We start from the raw sequence: 12277 nt of genomic DNA, 5'->3' as shown, positions 1-12277 counted from the left end.
CTAGTCCTCTGTTTCTTTCAGAGTCTCTGTGGGAAAGGAAGGCAGGCAAGCAAAGTGGAGCTGAATTCCAAAGGCCCGGAGCTCTGTCTCTGCTGTGCTCCTTCTATTCCTGTAGCTTCTGACCTCCAATAAAAATGTTCTAACATCAGCAGCAGCAGCAGTAGAAACAACAACCACAGCCACCATTTGTGAGCATCCAGTGAGGCTGGATATTGCATGAATGAATGCTTAGCTTGGCTGAATATTGCATGAATGAGTGTTTAGCTGAGCTGGATATTGCATGAATGAATGTCTAGCTTGGTTGAATATTGCATGATGTACTTGACATCCACCCTTGTCTTTACTAACTTGTGCAAGTTACTTAATTCTCTGTTTCAGTTTCTAAATTCACAAATTATAAATATTAATAGCATCTACTTTTGATTGTCAAATGAGTTAATACTAGAAACGCGTTTAAAATATTACTGGGCATATTGTAATAAATTCTTATTATTTCATATACTTTTCAAAGCAAAATTTTAAAACTAATAGTTGTATATTTATTCCCAAATTTACAGATAAGCATATTGAGATTCAAAAAATAAAGGCGTTGACGAGCATGCTTAAGACTGTAGAGCTAGTAAGAGACAGAATAAGGGCTTAGACCTTCAATGTTTTGTTTTTTAGCTACTCCATCATGCTGCCCCCCCCCCTCAGCTCCACTCACACCACATACACATCTTTGATTTTGATTAGTTTTCTGTTGGGCACATCAGGGGTTTTCACATGTCTCCTTCCTTTGCCCATCTTGTTACACCTCTGTCTGAATAGCTTTATTAGCTTTGTCGAGCCAATGAAATTAAAATTACCCTGCAAGGCCTGTTGAGTTGCCACTTTCCTCTCACCTCCCTACTCCCACCTTCACAGAGTTAATTGCTTGCCTGTGTTGTTTTAACACTTATCTCACCCATCTCCCTTACAGCACTTATCACATTGTCTCATTCTCTGGTGATGGCTTCAGTGCGAGATGACGAACTTCCTTGCAGTATAAAGTAAAGTTTATTTAAAATGTGGACTCTCTGCCAGGGCCTCACAGGAATGCCCTCACTGAATCTTCTCAACAGCTCTAGAATTCACACACTATTGTAATTCCATTTCTGTTGTTAAGGCAGAAAAGCCAAGTTATTTGACAGAGAGTCTATCTAAAATGGGGGCATAATGAATTGCTATCACATTAATGTTATGTTTCAAGACACAAATGTTTAGTGTAAAGGATAGTAAAGTCATTTTCATGGGAGAAAAAAGTCAACATTAAATTAAACATTTGTTGATGGAAGACAAAGGAACAAATTCTGCTTCATCTATTTAATTGCTTCTTCTTTTCTTGTCTATAAAAAAGAAGCAACTGATTCGTTGTGGTTAGTTCAAGCCAAATTTTTACTCCATCTTCAACAAGTTTTATAGTATAATCCCCCTTGCCAGTGGTATAGTGGGTACCTTTCTTCCTCATCCGATGAACTTGAGTACCCACATAACTTAACTACTTTAGTATTTTACTATCCAAAATTTCATAAAACAAGTCCTGAATTGCAATATCAGCTTTGCTATTTCTGACAAGAATCTAGTATTTCCCACACTCAAGAGGATGATGTGTCCTTAGGTATCAGAGGGAGCTGGGAGCTGGCTGTGAAGGCCAAGTGTGAATGGCTCCATCCTCCCACTGACCTGTGGTTTCCCTGAGGCCTGTTTGTACAGGGCACTTTTAGGGCAAGGCGTTCTCCTAGCTGTCCCCATTTCTGGAGCATTAGAAGATCTACTGCTTGATCAACTTTCTGGCTCTGGGAGAGGAAACTGGCTTTAAAAGCCTTTTAACCCAAAGGGTTTGGACGGCTAATGGACAACATCCTTTGGCAAAATGAGATGGCGAAAAATCTCCATTCCTTGTTTAAAAACAAGGCTTTACTTATGTAACATTTTATAATGTTAAAGGCTTTTGGTTTTACTATTTATTTTTGGAATCTGTCACATTGCATCACAAGGCAAACTATTTGTGAGTCTGGTTCACCCCAAACCTCCCCTATGTTTCTCGGTTTTTTTGTTTGGTTTTGTTTTCTACACTTTTAACTTACTTTACTTACATCTACAAATGGTATCTTCATTTCATTTTAAGCACTGTACAGGCTATGGATTCACACCTCAATATTGAGCAATTCTATCATTTTAATGGGATATAAGTAAAGTTTCTGAAGGTCTAGAAAAGTCATAAAATCAATGGCATGACTATAATTGCAAAGGATAATAAAATTCCACTAATAAACAGATAATAGAACTTATAATATCTATTCAAAATATTCATAAACTCTATCACCAAACACAAAACTAATATATCTTTTTTTTCATGGAAAAACAAACTCACAAGACTTGGGAACAATAAATAACTCACAGATCACAAACTTAATCTTGATTTTGGCATCACTCGCCACTGTTTGAAGCATGTCATTATTTAGGGCCTCCCTTTTTTATGTTTAGTATGGGATTAAAATAAGGTGGAATTTTATGTATAAACAAGTTATAGTCTATGCTACCCATGGGATAAGACGGAATAAAAACTCAAATTTGTCTAATGTTGAATATGGAGAAGTGGGTTCTATTCACAACTTCCCAGTAGCAATCCCAGGTGCAGCCCAGTTCAGCAATTAAAGGACATAGACGAAAGTTTTATATCTGCATAATTCTGAGGATGTTCCTTTGTACTTTTATTAGTAATAACTGCTGGAGGCCAAACCAATTTTTCAGCTATAAGACACTCAGGAGTTGTATTTTCACCCCAATAAGGAGCAGTAGAAGTCTTAAAGGGGTGGCAGACTTTAATAATAAAAATACACCTCATTTCATATATTATTTCTATTTTTGGTTGGCACCAGGAAAGACTCCCTGATCACTAAACGCATGGGGACAAGTCTGTCATTTGATTGTATTCTACCCAGATATTTTCATGGTAAGTTGAGAGAAGTATGACTCTAGCAGAAAAGATTCACCTCCAAGTCTCTTGAAGGAATTGAATTATTTCTTGTGGAAGTAAACAGGACACAGTGGGGTGAGGAGAGATTTGACATGTAGGTTTCTCTGTGACTTTACACAAACTGTGAGCAACATGGGAGCTATTTCCAAAACACAGCATGGTGATTCATCTAAGCATGAGTGGCAAGGTCCTGACATTTTCATTAAGAAATACAGCAAAAGGTGCCCCCAGAGTTGAGCAAGTACGATATATAAAAGATTCCAAGGCAAACCAGGAGATAAGGCATTATAGAGAAAGTGGAAACAAACTTAATTTGTGTCATTAATTCCGACCCCGCCCTAGGTGTATTTGTTTTCTTAGCACCCAAAACTCACCATTGCCATTACTCCATAGCTGATGATTCTTTCCCACTTGACTAAGCTCAAGGAAAGCTCATTCGGTCCTGTTTTTCACAATCCTCACAGCATGAAGCCAGGGCCTAGGATGAATTTACTGAACAAATGATGAAATGAGCAATCTACTCAGGTAAGCATCCATAGAAATGTAGATGATTGGGAAAGAGGCCATATCCAAGTATTAACAATGACAAATCAGTCAATTCTATAGGGAACAGTGCTGTTGAAATACAATTAGCTAATGTCTGAAGAAGATAGTCTATTTACTTTCCTATTTACAATTAATGTTTTTCAACTGTAATTAATTTTGTCTTTCCAATCAAGCCTATGTAGAAAACAGGCAAGCTACTCACCTCTGTCTGCCTTAGTTAATATCTGCATGGGATTCCACAGTCACAAACATAAAAATCCACTGTGTATAAAAGGAACCAGACCACTGAAAAACATTGCCACTACGATGGAAAACAATGTAAAGACTGTTCAACTCTGTAGTGTAAAAAGTCCAAGGGGAACCCATTATTTATTGATGATGAGACTTTCTCAGTGGGAAGTTGGATATATTTTTGTGGATTGAAGATTAGTAAAAATTTCAAGTGGAGTTAATTATCAACTGTTTTTTTTATTGACTATTGAAATGGTTGCCATAATAGATAATATGTTTTGGTCATAAAGACACAGACTTATTTTTATGATTACCATTACTATGTGTTGATTTACAAACTTGATTGTTAACTGGAGCTGTTTCTGAACCCCTGCTTCAATCTTGCCAAGTAGGCCAAGAGTGACAGTCACTGACTCCCTGGATTAGTCATTTATACCAATTGACTTTTTAGTCCAAGTAAATAGGTAGAGTCAGGCAAACTCATCTGCTTTTCTCTTCCTTCCTAATGTCCCCCCACTCTTAACACACATCTGTTTACTTATAAATAATAGAAATATGGATTAGTGAAACCTATGTTCACTGGCCTTAAGATCATTACTGAAATTTCTGATTGATATTTGAAACTTTATGCAAAGTTTTTCGTGAAAAGAATCTATGCCCATGTCTTTCCTATAAATTTTGAGATGGAAACATTTTAGGAGACCATGTTTGGGCAACATTGTCTTTATTGTGTTTTGGTAATAGTTTTATTATGAACAAGGAGCTTTTATTGCTATATCTACCTCACTGCTGTTCACTAAACTTTGTCTCAGGTCAAATAAGCTTTGGTGTAGAAATGAGGTTAGAATACTCACTAATCATGGCTTCAGCAAAACTGAGTCGTTGCATAGACCATCGAAAAAATTCAATTTTTTGTTTTTTCTGTTTATATCAAAAATTCTGTTTATAGAAGTATTATATCAATAAGAAATTCTGTTTCATGAGGTTCTTAAGCTTATTTTCCAAATACAAGTACAAAACAAAACAAACAAACAAAAATCCGTCCAGAAACAAACAAAACTATGGAAAGCCAATAGAACTAATAACAGTTTTCTCTGGCTTTGTCATATGTTTCTGCAAACCATCTAACAAGTCATAGATTTGGAACTCAAATTCAACTATACACTAAAGTGTAATCATTATATTAAAACTTCAAACCAAACAATTAGGCATGTATTTGTTTATAAATACTACTGCCACATAAAAATAAATAAAGGGATGGATTTGAAAAGTTACCCAAAAATGCCTTAGAAATATTAAATCAACTTTCTGCTGTCAGTCACATATTTCCAGTTGCAGAATATGGTAACTACAAAAAATAAAAAAAATCATAATAAAGCTATTTTTTTCTGAATTGTGCTTGTTTGCTAGATTAAAGAAAGTTATATGCCAAAAATGTAAAATTTATTCCACGAAAATTAACAGGCTACACAGATAAATTTTGGCAAATGCAACTTTATATTGAAGTTCACACATCTGTATCTTAAAGAATGAGACTCACAGAATCTAATGTATTTCTAAAATACCAGAAATCATATTATAAGCGACCAATACACCGAATGTGCAAAAAGTATAAACAAGACTTGCCTTCCATAGAATAAATGCTCTACAACTTGTGCCAGGTGTCATCTAAGGCTGTAGGCTCCCCTTGACAGCTGACATCTAATATAAACAAATATCAACTGTCCGCTTCTCAGAGCACACTAGGATGGGTAGCACATCCCAGAAGGAAATTTCATTATCCTAGTGATGTGCACCTTCATTTTCAAACCATGTGAGGAAAAATGGAAAAGTATTCAATGCTCTCCCATGCACTTCCTGATAAACAGCCAGGGCCAGTCACTGATTCAATGTCTCTTGACTATTTGCTCCACTGCTAAAGAATATGAAGGATACTAGATAACCCTTTAAGGCAACACGTGTTTATTCTGTATCATTAGAACTGCACATCTGTGGTCAGTTGATACCATTCATGTTGCCTCCCAGACAGATATCTAGCATTTGTAAAATAGAAACAAACTGGAAACTCTTTTACTGAATGAACAGAAAACACATAATACAGTTCAATGCTAGCAGTTTCACTGGTAGGGAAGGAAAGTGGCATTTAGAAAGAGCAATATATTAATACAAAAAGGGTAAACTCTAATTGGAACCAATATACTGCTTTGGAATGCTCCCCCAAACTTACAAGGCGTGTTTAAAGTGTTGTACCCCAATAATTCATGGCACATCTTTAGAGGATTACAGTACTGTTAGTTCCCCCAGTAGTGAAGTCTTTGCAAAACAAAAATAGTATGAAATGTTTTAAAGTCTTCAAACTTCTAAAATTAGCTTTTATCAACACATTTATCTCATGTCAACTTAATTTATTAAAAGGTCCAATGCTAATTGTTTTTAAGTTTTTTCATATGTAATGATATACACAGCATTTAGCACTGATACTTAGCACCTGCTACGTTCATTATCTAGTGTTCAACCACAGAAAGAAACTTAGGGCAGTGGTTCTGTCCTTTCTTAATTACAAACCTTCAGCGGCAGTCAGCAGGATCACTCTGAGATTTAAAATAGGATTATAGGTGAACTATTGCAAAGACTGCAGAAGGTTGCCCAAATCCTTATAACTGCTGATCCCATCCTTGATTTTCTTCTCAAGACATGGCTACAGGCCACAATTGCTTAGCAGAGAAGGTTAGTGTTTCACAAGGCTAAAGATTTACAGATGCTCCCTCATATAACACAGTAAGGTTCCCTTGGTAACCTGGATTTTCTGCAGTAAAGAAGGGTTGTACTGAAACAGCGCCTCAGCTCCCTGTTGGAGAAAATGCAGACAAAGGGATTGATTCCTGCTTGGGCAAAACTCATCCAGACAGCAGCCGTTAGAAATCCCCCTGGCACTACAGGCCCTCTTGCAAAAACTCTCCAATAGCAGGCCACCAGGTAGGGGCCCCACAAGGTTAGGAAGAGAAAAGTCATTATATAGAACATTCTGCTGATTCGTTTCTCCATTTTGAACTCATCTAAGACCAGCAGCCGTCTTCTGCCTGTGGTATTTGCATTTTGCCTGATGCCCAGCAAGGTGGGTGGTGTGGGACCCCTTCCAAATCCTGCTAGCCAGTTGGCAGCTGCCTGGCCACTGGCTCCAGGGCCATGAAAGGTCCAGTTCTGGCTGACGGCTGCTACAAACTGGACTGGCTTCATTTTCCTTCGATCGTGGACAAAAAATATCAGCTTGAGGTAGACAAGCTGTGTCGCTAGGAGGATGAGAGCGAGGAGCAGCATAAATCCTAGGGAATCGTTAGCCCTGAAGGAGCGGTGTTGGAAGGTGCACTGATCCTCCTCCCTAATGAACGAGTACGTGCCCACGTCTAAAACCGGGGGGAATGCCATGGCCACAGACAGAGTCCACACCATGCAGATCACAGCCAAACACGTCCAAAAGGTCAGCCTCTTTGTATAGAAGCGGTGATGGGCGATAGCTAGGTATCTGGTAACGCTGATGCAGAAGAGCATGAAAGCGGTGTGGAAACAGGACAACACCCCCAGAAAGGCAATCACTTTGCAAGTCAGAGTCCCATAAGTCCAGGAAGAGCCATTTTTGACAGAGTTGAATACAAATGGAAAACAAATTGCAGATCTGAGGATGTCTGAACAGCACAGATCCAGCAGGAAGTAGTAAGGAGCTCTGTGCAAGGTCTTATCTTTTACTAGCAAAATGGAGATCAGAAGGTTGCCCACCACGCTGACTCCTATTATGAAACCCAAGGAAGTCAGTTTCAGAAAGGCTGTTAGAGGCGAGAGATTTTGCAAAATGTTGTCAGCTGCATGGCTATAGTTCGCCATAGATGGATGAAGGATAAGGAAACAGCCTCAGTCAAGTCTCATGATCTAGATATAAGAACAAGGAAAAGCTAGATCCATACATTTTACTAACAATGTAATCCACAAAGAGATCTGATCCAATCTGTGGTTATGCTTCCTCTTTCCTTCCGTTTGATTTGCCATCAGAATATCTGAGGAAGAAAAAAGAGAACTATCAGTTCTTAAGTTAATAAGCCATGCTGTTGGGACTAGCATGAAGCTAGCTCTTTACGAGGAAGCACATGAAGTTTCCAATATAAACACTTCTGCTTGCTTCAGCAGTTGTTTATTTGGGATGTCAGGGCACTGGCTGCATTAGTGTCCTAAGCTAGGTGAACATACCAATGTCCTTATTCTCACCATATAGTTAGATTTGGGCACCTTCAAGAGGGAAGGGAATAAATGGTCTCACAGTTGTAAAATATGCCAGCCCCAAAATTAATCACTAGCCTTGCAGTGGAATCTGCAAGATTACTGATAGGAGATAGAGAAGAGGCTGCCCACAATTATTTGGGCTCTTCTAGTACCATCCCTATTTTAAAGGAAGCTTCTCTGCTTGTATGCATCCAGAGAACCTCTGCAAAATATACCTTTTAAGTCAAGTGTCACCGTTCATGCTGCATAAGAGTATTTGTTGATTCATCTTGAGGCATGACTTCAACACCAGACTTCAAAATGAATAAAAACCTGTCCCAAGATTTTGATGTAATATAATCTTTTGTCTTTCTCACCCTACCCCCCCCCTTTGGCAAATCTTGTCTCTTTTAAGCCTACATGATTATTTAAAATGGTTAATGTAAATATTGGCCAGGGAAACACACCCAGAGGGATAATGCACTTCCATTTGCAAACCGTGGCTGCCTGAATTCAAATGAATATAACATGAACCGGTATTTCTTAGGCAATTAAGCCGTTCTCATTTACACTGATAATCTTTGCTGCTAATCACAAGTGGCTTTATTTTCAAACAAAATGCACATTGTCTCCTAGGTGCCCGGGAGCCACACCAGGGAAATCAGCTTCCTCTGTTATTCCCACGAAGCGAATATCCTTTGCCACTTCTCACTTGCCTGGAATATGCTGATGGAAGCCCAAGCAGAAACTGCAGCCGATGATGTTAATTTTCCAACCGGTGCATCCCCGGGTAAATACCGATCACATCATGCAACATTACGAAACCTGAAATCCACCACCCCTGGGTTTATAACGGGGGGGGGGGGTAATGGGGGAGGGGGAGGAGAGAGAGAGAGAGAGAGAGAGAGAGAGAGAGAGAGAGAGAGAGATGCATTACATACTCGAAGATGGGGAGAGATTGCTTCTGTGCTGCAAGGGAAGGGTTCCCGTTGATTCGCAGTCTGTTATTCCTCAGTTTTGCAAAGCTTTCCAGAAACCGAACTCCCAATAAGCCTTACAGAAGATGCATTGTCTGAATGTACTTCCATTATGCAGTTTATTGTCATAAAAAAATATATTAAAAAAAAAAAACCCTCTGGAAGGGCTGTATCCTGGTGAACCTGCAGTTTCATCCACACGGTGCAACCCCCTCCCCCAAACTTAACCGAGAGTATATCCTCCTACCTGTTGGTGTTGGATATCCCGACAGACTATAGCTTCTTCTTTCTATAAATTGCTGATTTTTTTTTTCCTGAGTGCCTTGACTGAGCATCCAGGCAGGGCTCGGCGGCGCCTGCGCGTTGGAGCCTCCTTCAGCTCCAGCCGCGTCCTCCCCTGTCGCAGCGGCACCGTCTCCCCCAGTAACGCAGGGGCCGCGGCGGCGGCGCGGTGGCGAGGGCGGCGGCGGCGAGGGTAGCTCCGGCCTCCGCGAGCCAGCGGGAGCCCCTGCCTGTCCCCGGAGCAGGCTGGCTTGCTTCAAGGTCCTGTCCAGTTCAGCCGGTCCCGAATCAGGCTTTTGTTCCCTCGAGGCTGCTTCGCAACTTTTCCCTCCCCGCATTGGAAGTGGGGGGCTCGGGAAGGCTCTTCCCGGACCTCAGGCCCATCCTCTTCCCCTAGGGCAGCGCACGAAGCCTCCGTGCCGGGGACCGCCGCCTCCGCCCCAGCTGCCCCGAACCCTCGCCTTCCCGAAACATCGTCTTCCTTTCTCTGTCAGGGTGGTCCTGCTAAACATTGGATGCGCCTTGGAGAATTCTTCTCAAATGATTTTCACTGCTGCTCTTTGATTTGGCACGTTAGCTGGGGAAAGAAAAAGAATGAAAAAAGAAAGGAAAAAAAAAGATTAAGCACAGTCAAAAAATCTTGTCAATAGGGGAAGAAGGGAAGCGGGTTAGGGCAGCCCTATCTTTGTTAGTCGTCATCTGTTCTCGAAGGCACGCAGATCAGCGTTTAAGGAAGGAGAAGCTAAGTTCAGACAAGTGCAAAACCCATCTACACTCATTCTACCTTCTCGAACGTGACTAACGGATCAGGAGTACAGAGATTTTACATGGCTGTTCTTCACATCCCACCCCACCAAGCTACAAGCCTCTCCTTTCTCCTCCAAGCTGGGCTGACCAATAGGTTGCTGATGTGAATGCTGGGGAGTGTATGAGTTTTCCCCATCCCTCTCCTTTGTTATTAGTCACTTAAAAAATATCAGGAATATGATGAATACCGAAAACTTACACCACAAACACCACATAGTCTGACACCTGGTGATTAGGCACGCCTCTAGAATCATCCACGTCCCGATTCTCCCATTTCCAAAGAGTTTTTCTGAGGGTGGGGTAAGATTTTAATCAACTACCGACTCTCCACCCCTTAAAAGGTAGCAGGCATGCTTTTGTTAATTCCCAAGGTAAAACGTCTGCTTGTCTTGCTGCAGGCTTATTGCTTTATAATAATCTGTTAATGAAACAGAAAAAAATCTCTCTACAGTAATAATTTGATCTCGGGACAGCAGTAAAATACCTCATCGCTGGGTGGTGAGATTGTGACATTCAGGGGAAGTCAAGCCAATCAGCATACAGATAATATAGGTTAATTTACATATTGTATTTCTATTGGACACATAGAGGTAAAATGTTTAAGGCTTAAAAATGAATACTTCACTGTCATGATGTCACAGTCGTTACACAAAGACCAACGTTAGGAATGCTGAAATGATGTTAAATTGCCCTGGTTTGACTGGAGATTTTTCTTAGACAATTAAAAAATTGATGATTAGCTGGTGTGTGTGTGTCTGTGTGTGTGTGTGTCTGTCTGTCTGTGTGTGTTCTTTTGGATATCCATAAGGCACTTGCTTTTGTCATTTCCTTTACTTTTGAGAGTCATCCCTGCAACAATACTGCAAGTAACTTGAAGGTATTCTGCCCCAGTATGACATCCCAGTTTTAGAGGAACACGATTCTGAAGAACTTGAAACTATATGATTGGCAAAAAATTTTTAAATGCAATCTCAAACTGTTTTTAATGAAACTACAGCTTAATTTCCTACTTCTTAAATTATACCTCCCTGCATTTTGCAAAGAATGATGATCTATTGGACCTTTAAGATAAAAAAAATACTTAATAGAATAAATGATTCAAGTAAGTTTGCTGAACACTCACCGTTGACCAGATGTTAGATTGCCCAGATTAAAAGTTTAAAACTAAACGAAAGGGGGAAAGTGCATGGCCAGCACACAAAGCAATAACCCACTCTGGCAAAAATTACAGGGCTGTGATCCAAGGACTGAACTAGATAATAGAAAAGGATATGTATATAAAATAATCTTTTCCTATCAACTTCCAGTTATATTAGAACTATTTTTCCTTTGCAGTTGTGTGCGGTGGCACCCACTTCATTGTCTTCTCCAGCTGCTAGATGGGAATGCCATTTTCTTGCTTTGCAAGGGGGCTCAAAACTAATGAGATAATTTTCAATTTAGCTCATTAATGCTACAGGAGAAAACACTGGATTTTGCATCTTTCAACAATAGGGATTTTAAAGATATGTTTAATAGCTGTACAAAGTTTCATATTGTCGACACGTTCTTAGACACATAGCTGTTACTGCAGGTTTATGTTCGCACTGTAGGGTGACTTGATCTCAGCTAATTTCTTTTTTTGATTCCTTGTATCACCAAACCTAGAAAAATTGATTTTCAGGTTAAGAATAAAGGAACAAAGCAGATGCAGCAAAGTGCTTTCTACCCTAATCCTTGGGTTTGAAGGATTTCAAAGGTTTCCAGTATTTGACATATTACATTTAGTTTATTGATTTGCGTTGAAGACTGAGGCAATTTGTTCAGTTTGGTCTTTATCCTCAATATAAACCATTTTATTTTAAAAAGAAACTACCTTCTTTTGGAGTTAATCTATTTTAGATTTTTGTCCTGTGATACTCAGCTTCATTATGGGCTGAGTTGTTGTTGAGTGGTTGTATTCTATGCATTGCTTGTATGCAAACCCATCAGGATTTGAATTCATAAAAAAATAAGTTTCAATAAAATAGTCTAAAAATAAATCTAGTTGTTCATTTCAAAAGTCACTTGTTCTGCTTATAGCTTGTTACTGAAATTTTAGAAAACATGTAAATTTAGGGTTCTGAACTTGTGATTTCTGATAGCTTTATTGATAAGAAAGACTCTCACTAAGCCCTTTTGGGCAGAAATATTTCTTGATAGA

General features: G+C 39.5%; 1 protein-coding gene across 4 annotated transcripts; it reads right to left on the bottom strand.

Annotated features, from left to right (window-relative positions):
* Positions 1-722: 722 nt before the first annotated feature.
* On the bottom strand, positions 723-10447 carry Gpr85 (G protein-coupled receptor 85). 4 transcript variants are annotated; one of them, XM_057785459.1, is made up of 3 exons: positions 10295-10446; positions 9254-9865; positions 723-7827 (listed from the first exon to the last, which is right to left on the bottom strand). In XM_057785459.1, exon 3 carries the CDS (start codon positions 7655-7657, stop codon positions 6545-6547), a length of 1113 nt encoding a protein of 370 aa, XP_057641442.1. In that variant the 5' UTR covers positions 7658-7827; positions 9254-9865; positions 10295-10446; the 3' UTR covers positions 723-6544. The 4 variants fall into 4 exon arrangements, 3 of the variants coding, with proteins under 3 accessions (XP_057641442.1, XP_057641444.1, XP_057641448.1); XM_057785461.1 differs by lacking the exon at positions 10295-10446 and adding an exon at positions 10073-10135; XR_009058019.1 differs by lacking the exon at positions 723-7827 and adding an exon at positions 8746-8870 and having other exon boundaries at positions 10295-10447.
* Between the last annotated feature and the right edge of the window lie 1830 nt (positions 10448-12277).

The sequence above is a fragment of the Chionomys nivalis genome, chromosome 1, assembly GCF_950005125.1.
Source record: "Chionomys nivalis chromosome 1, mChiNiv1.1, whole genome shotgun sequence".
Lineage (NCBI taxonomy): Eukaryota > Metazoa > Chordata > Mammalia > Rodentia > Cricetidae > Chionomys > Chionomys nivalis.
Note: the sequence above shows the minus strand (reverse complement) of the source record. Positions and strands in the feature narration are given on the sequence as shown.

Excerpts from the sequence above, each read along its gene's own strand:
- Gpr85 (XM_057785459.1), bottom strand. The coding sequence starts at position 7,657 with ATGGCGAACTATAGCCATGCAGCTGACAACATTTTGCAAAATCTCTCG.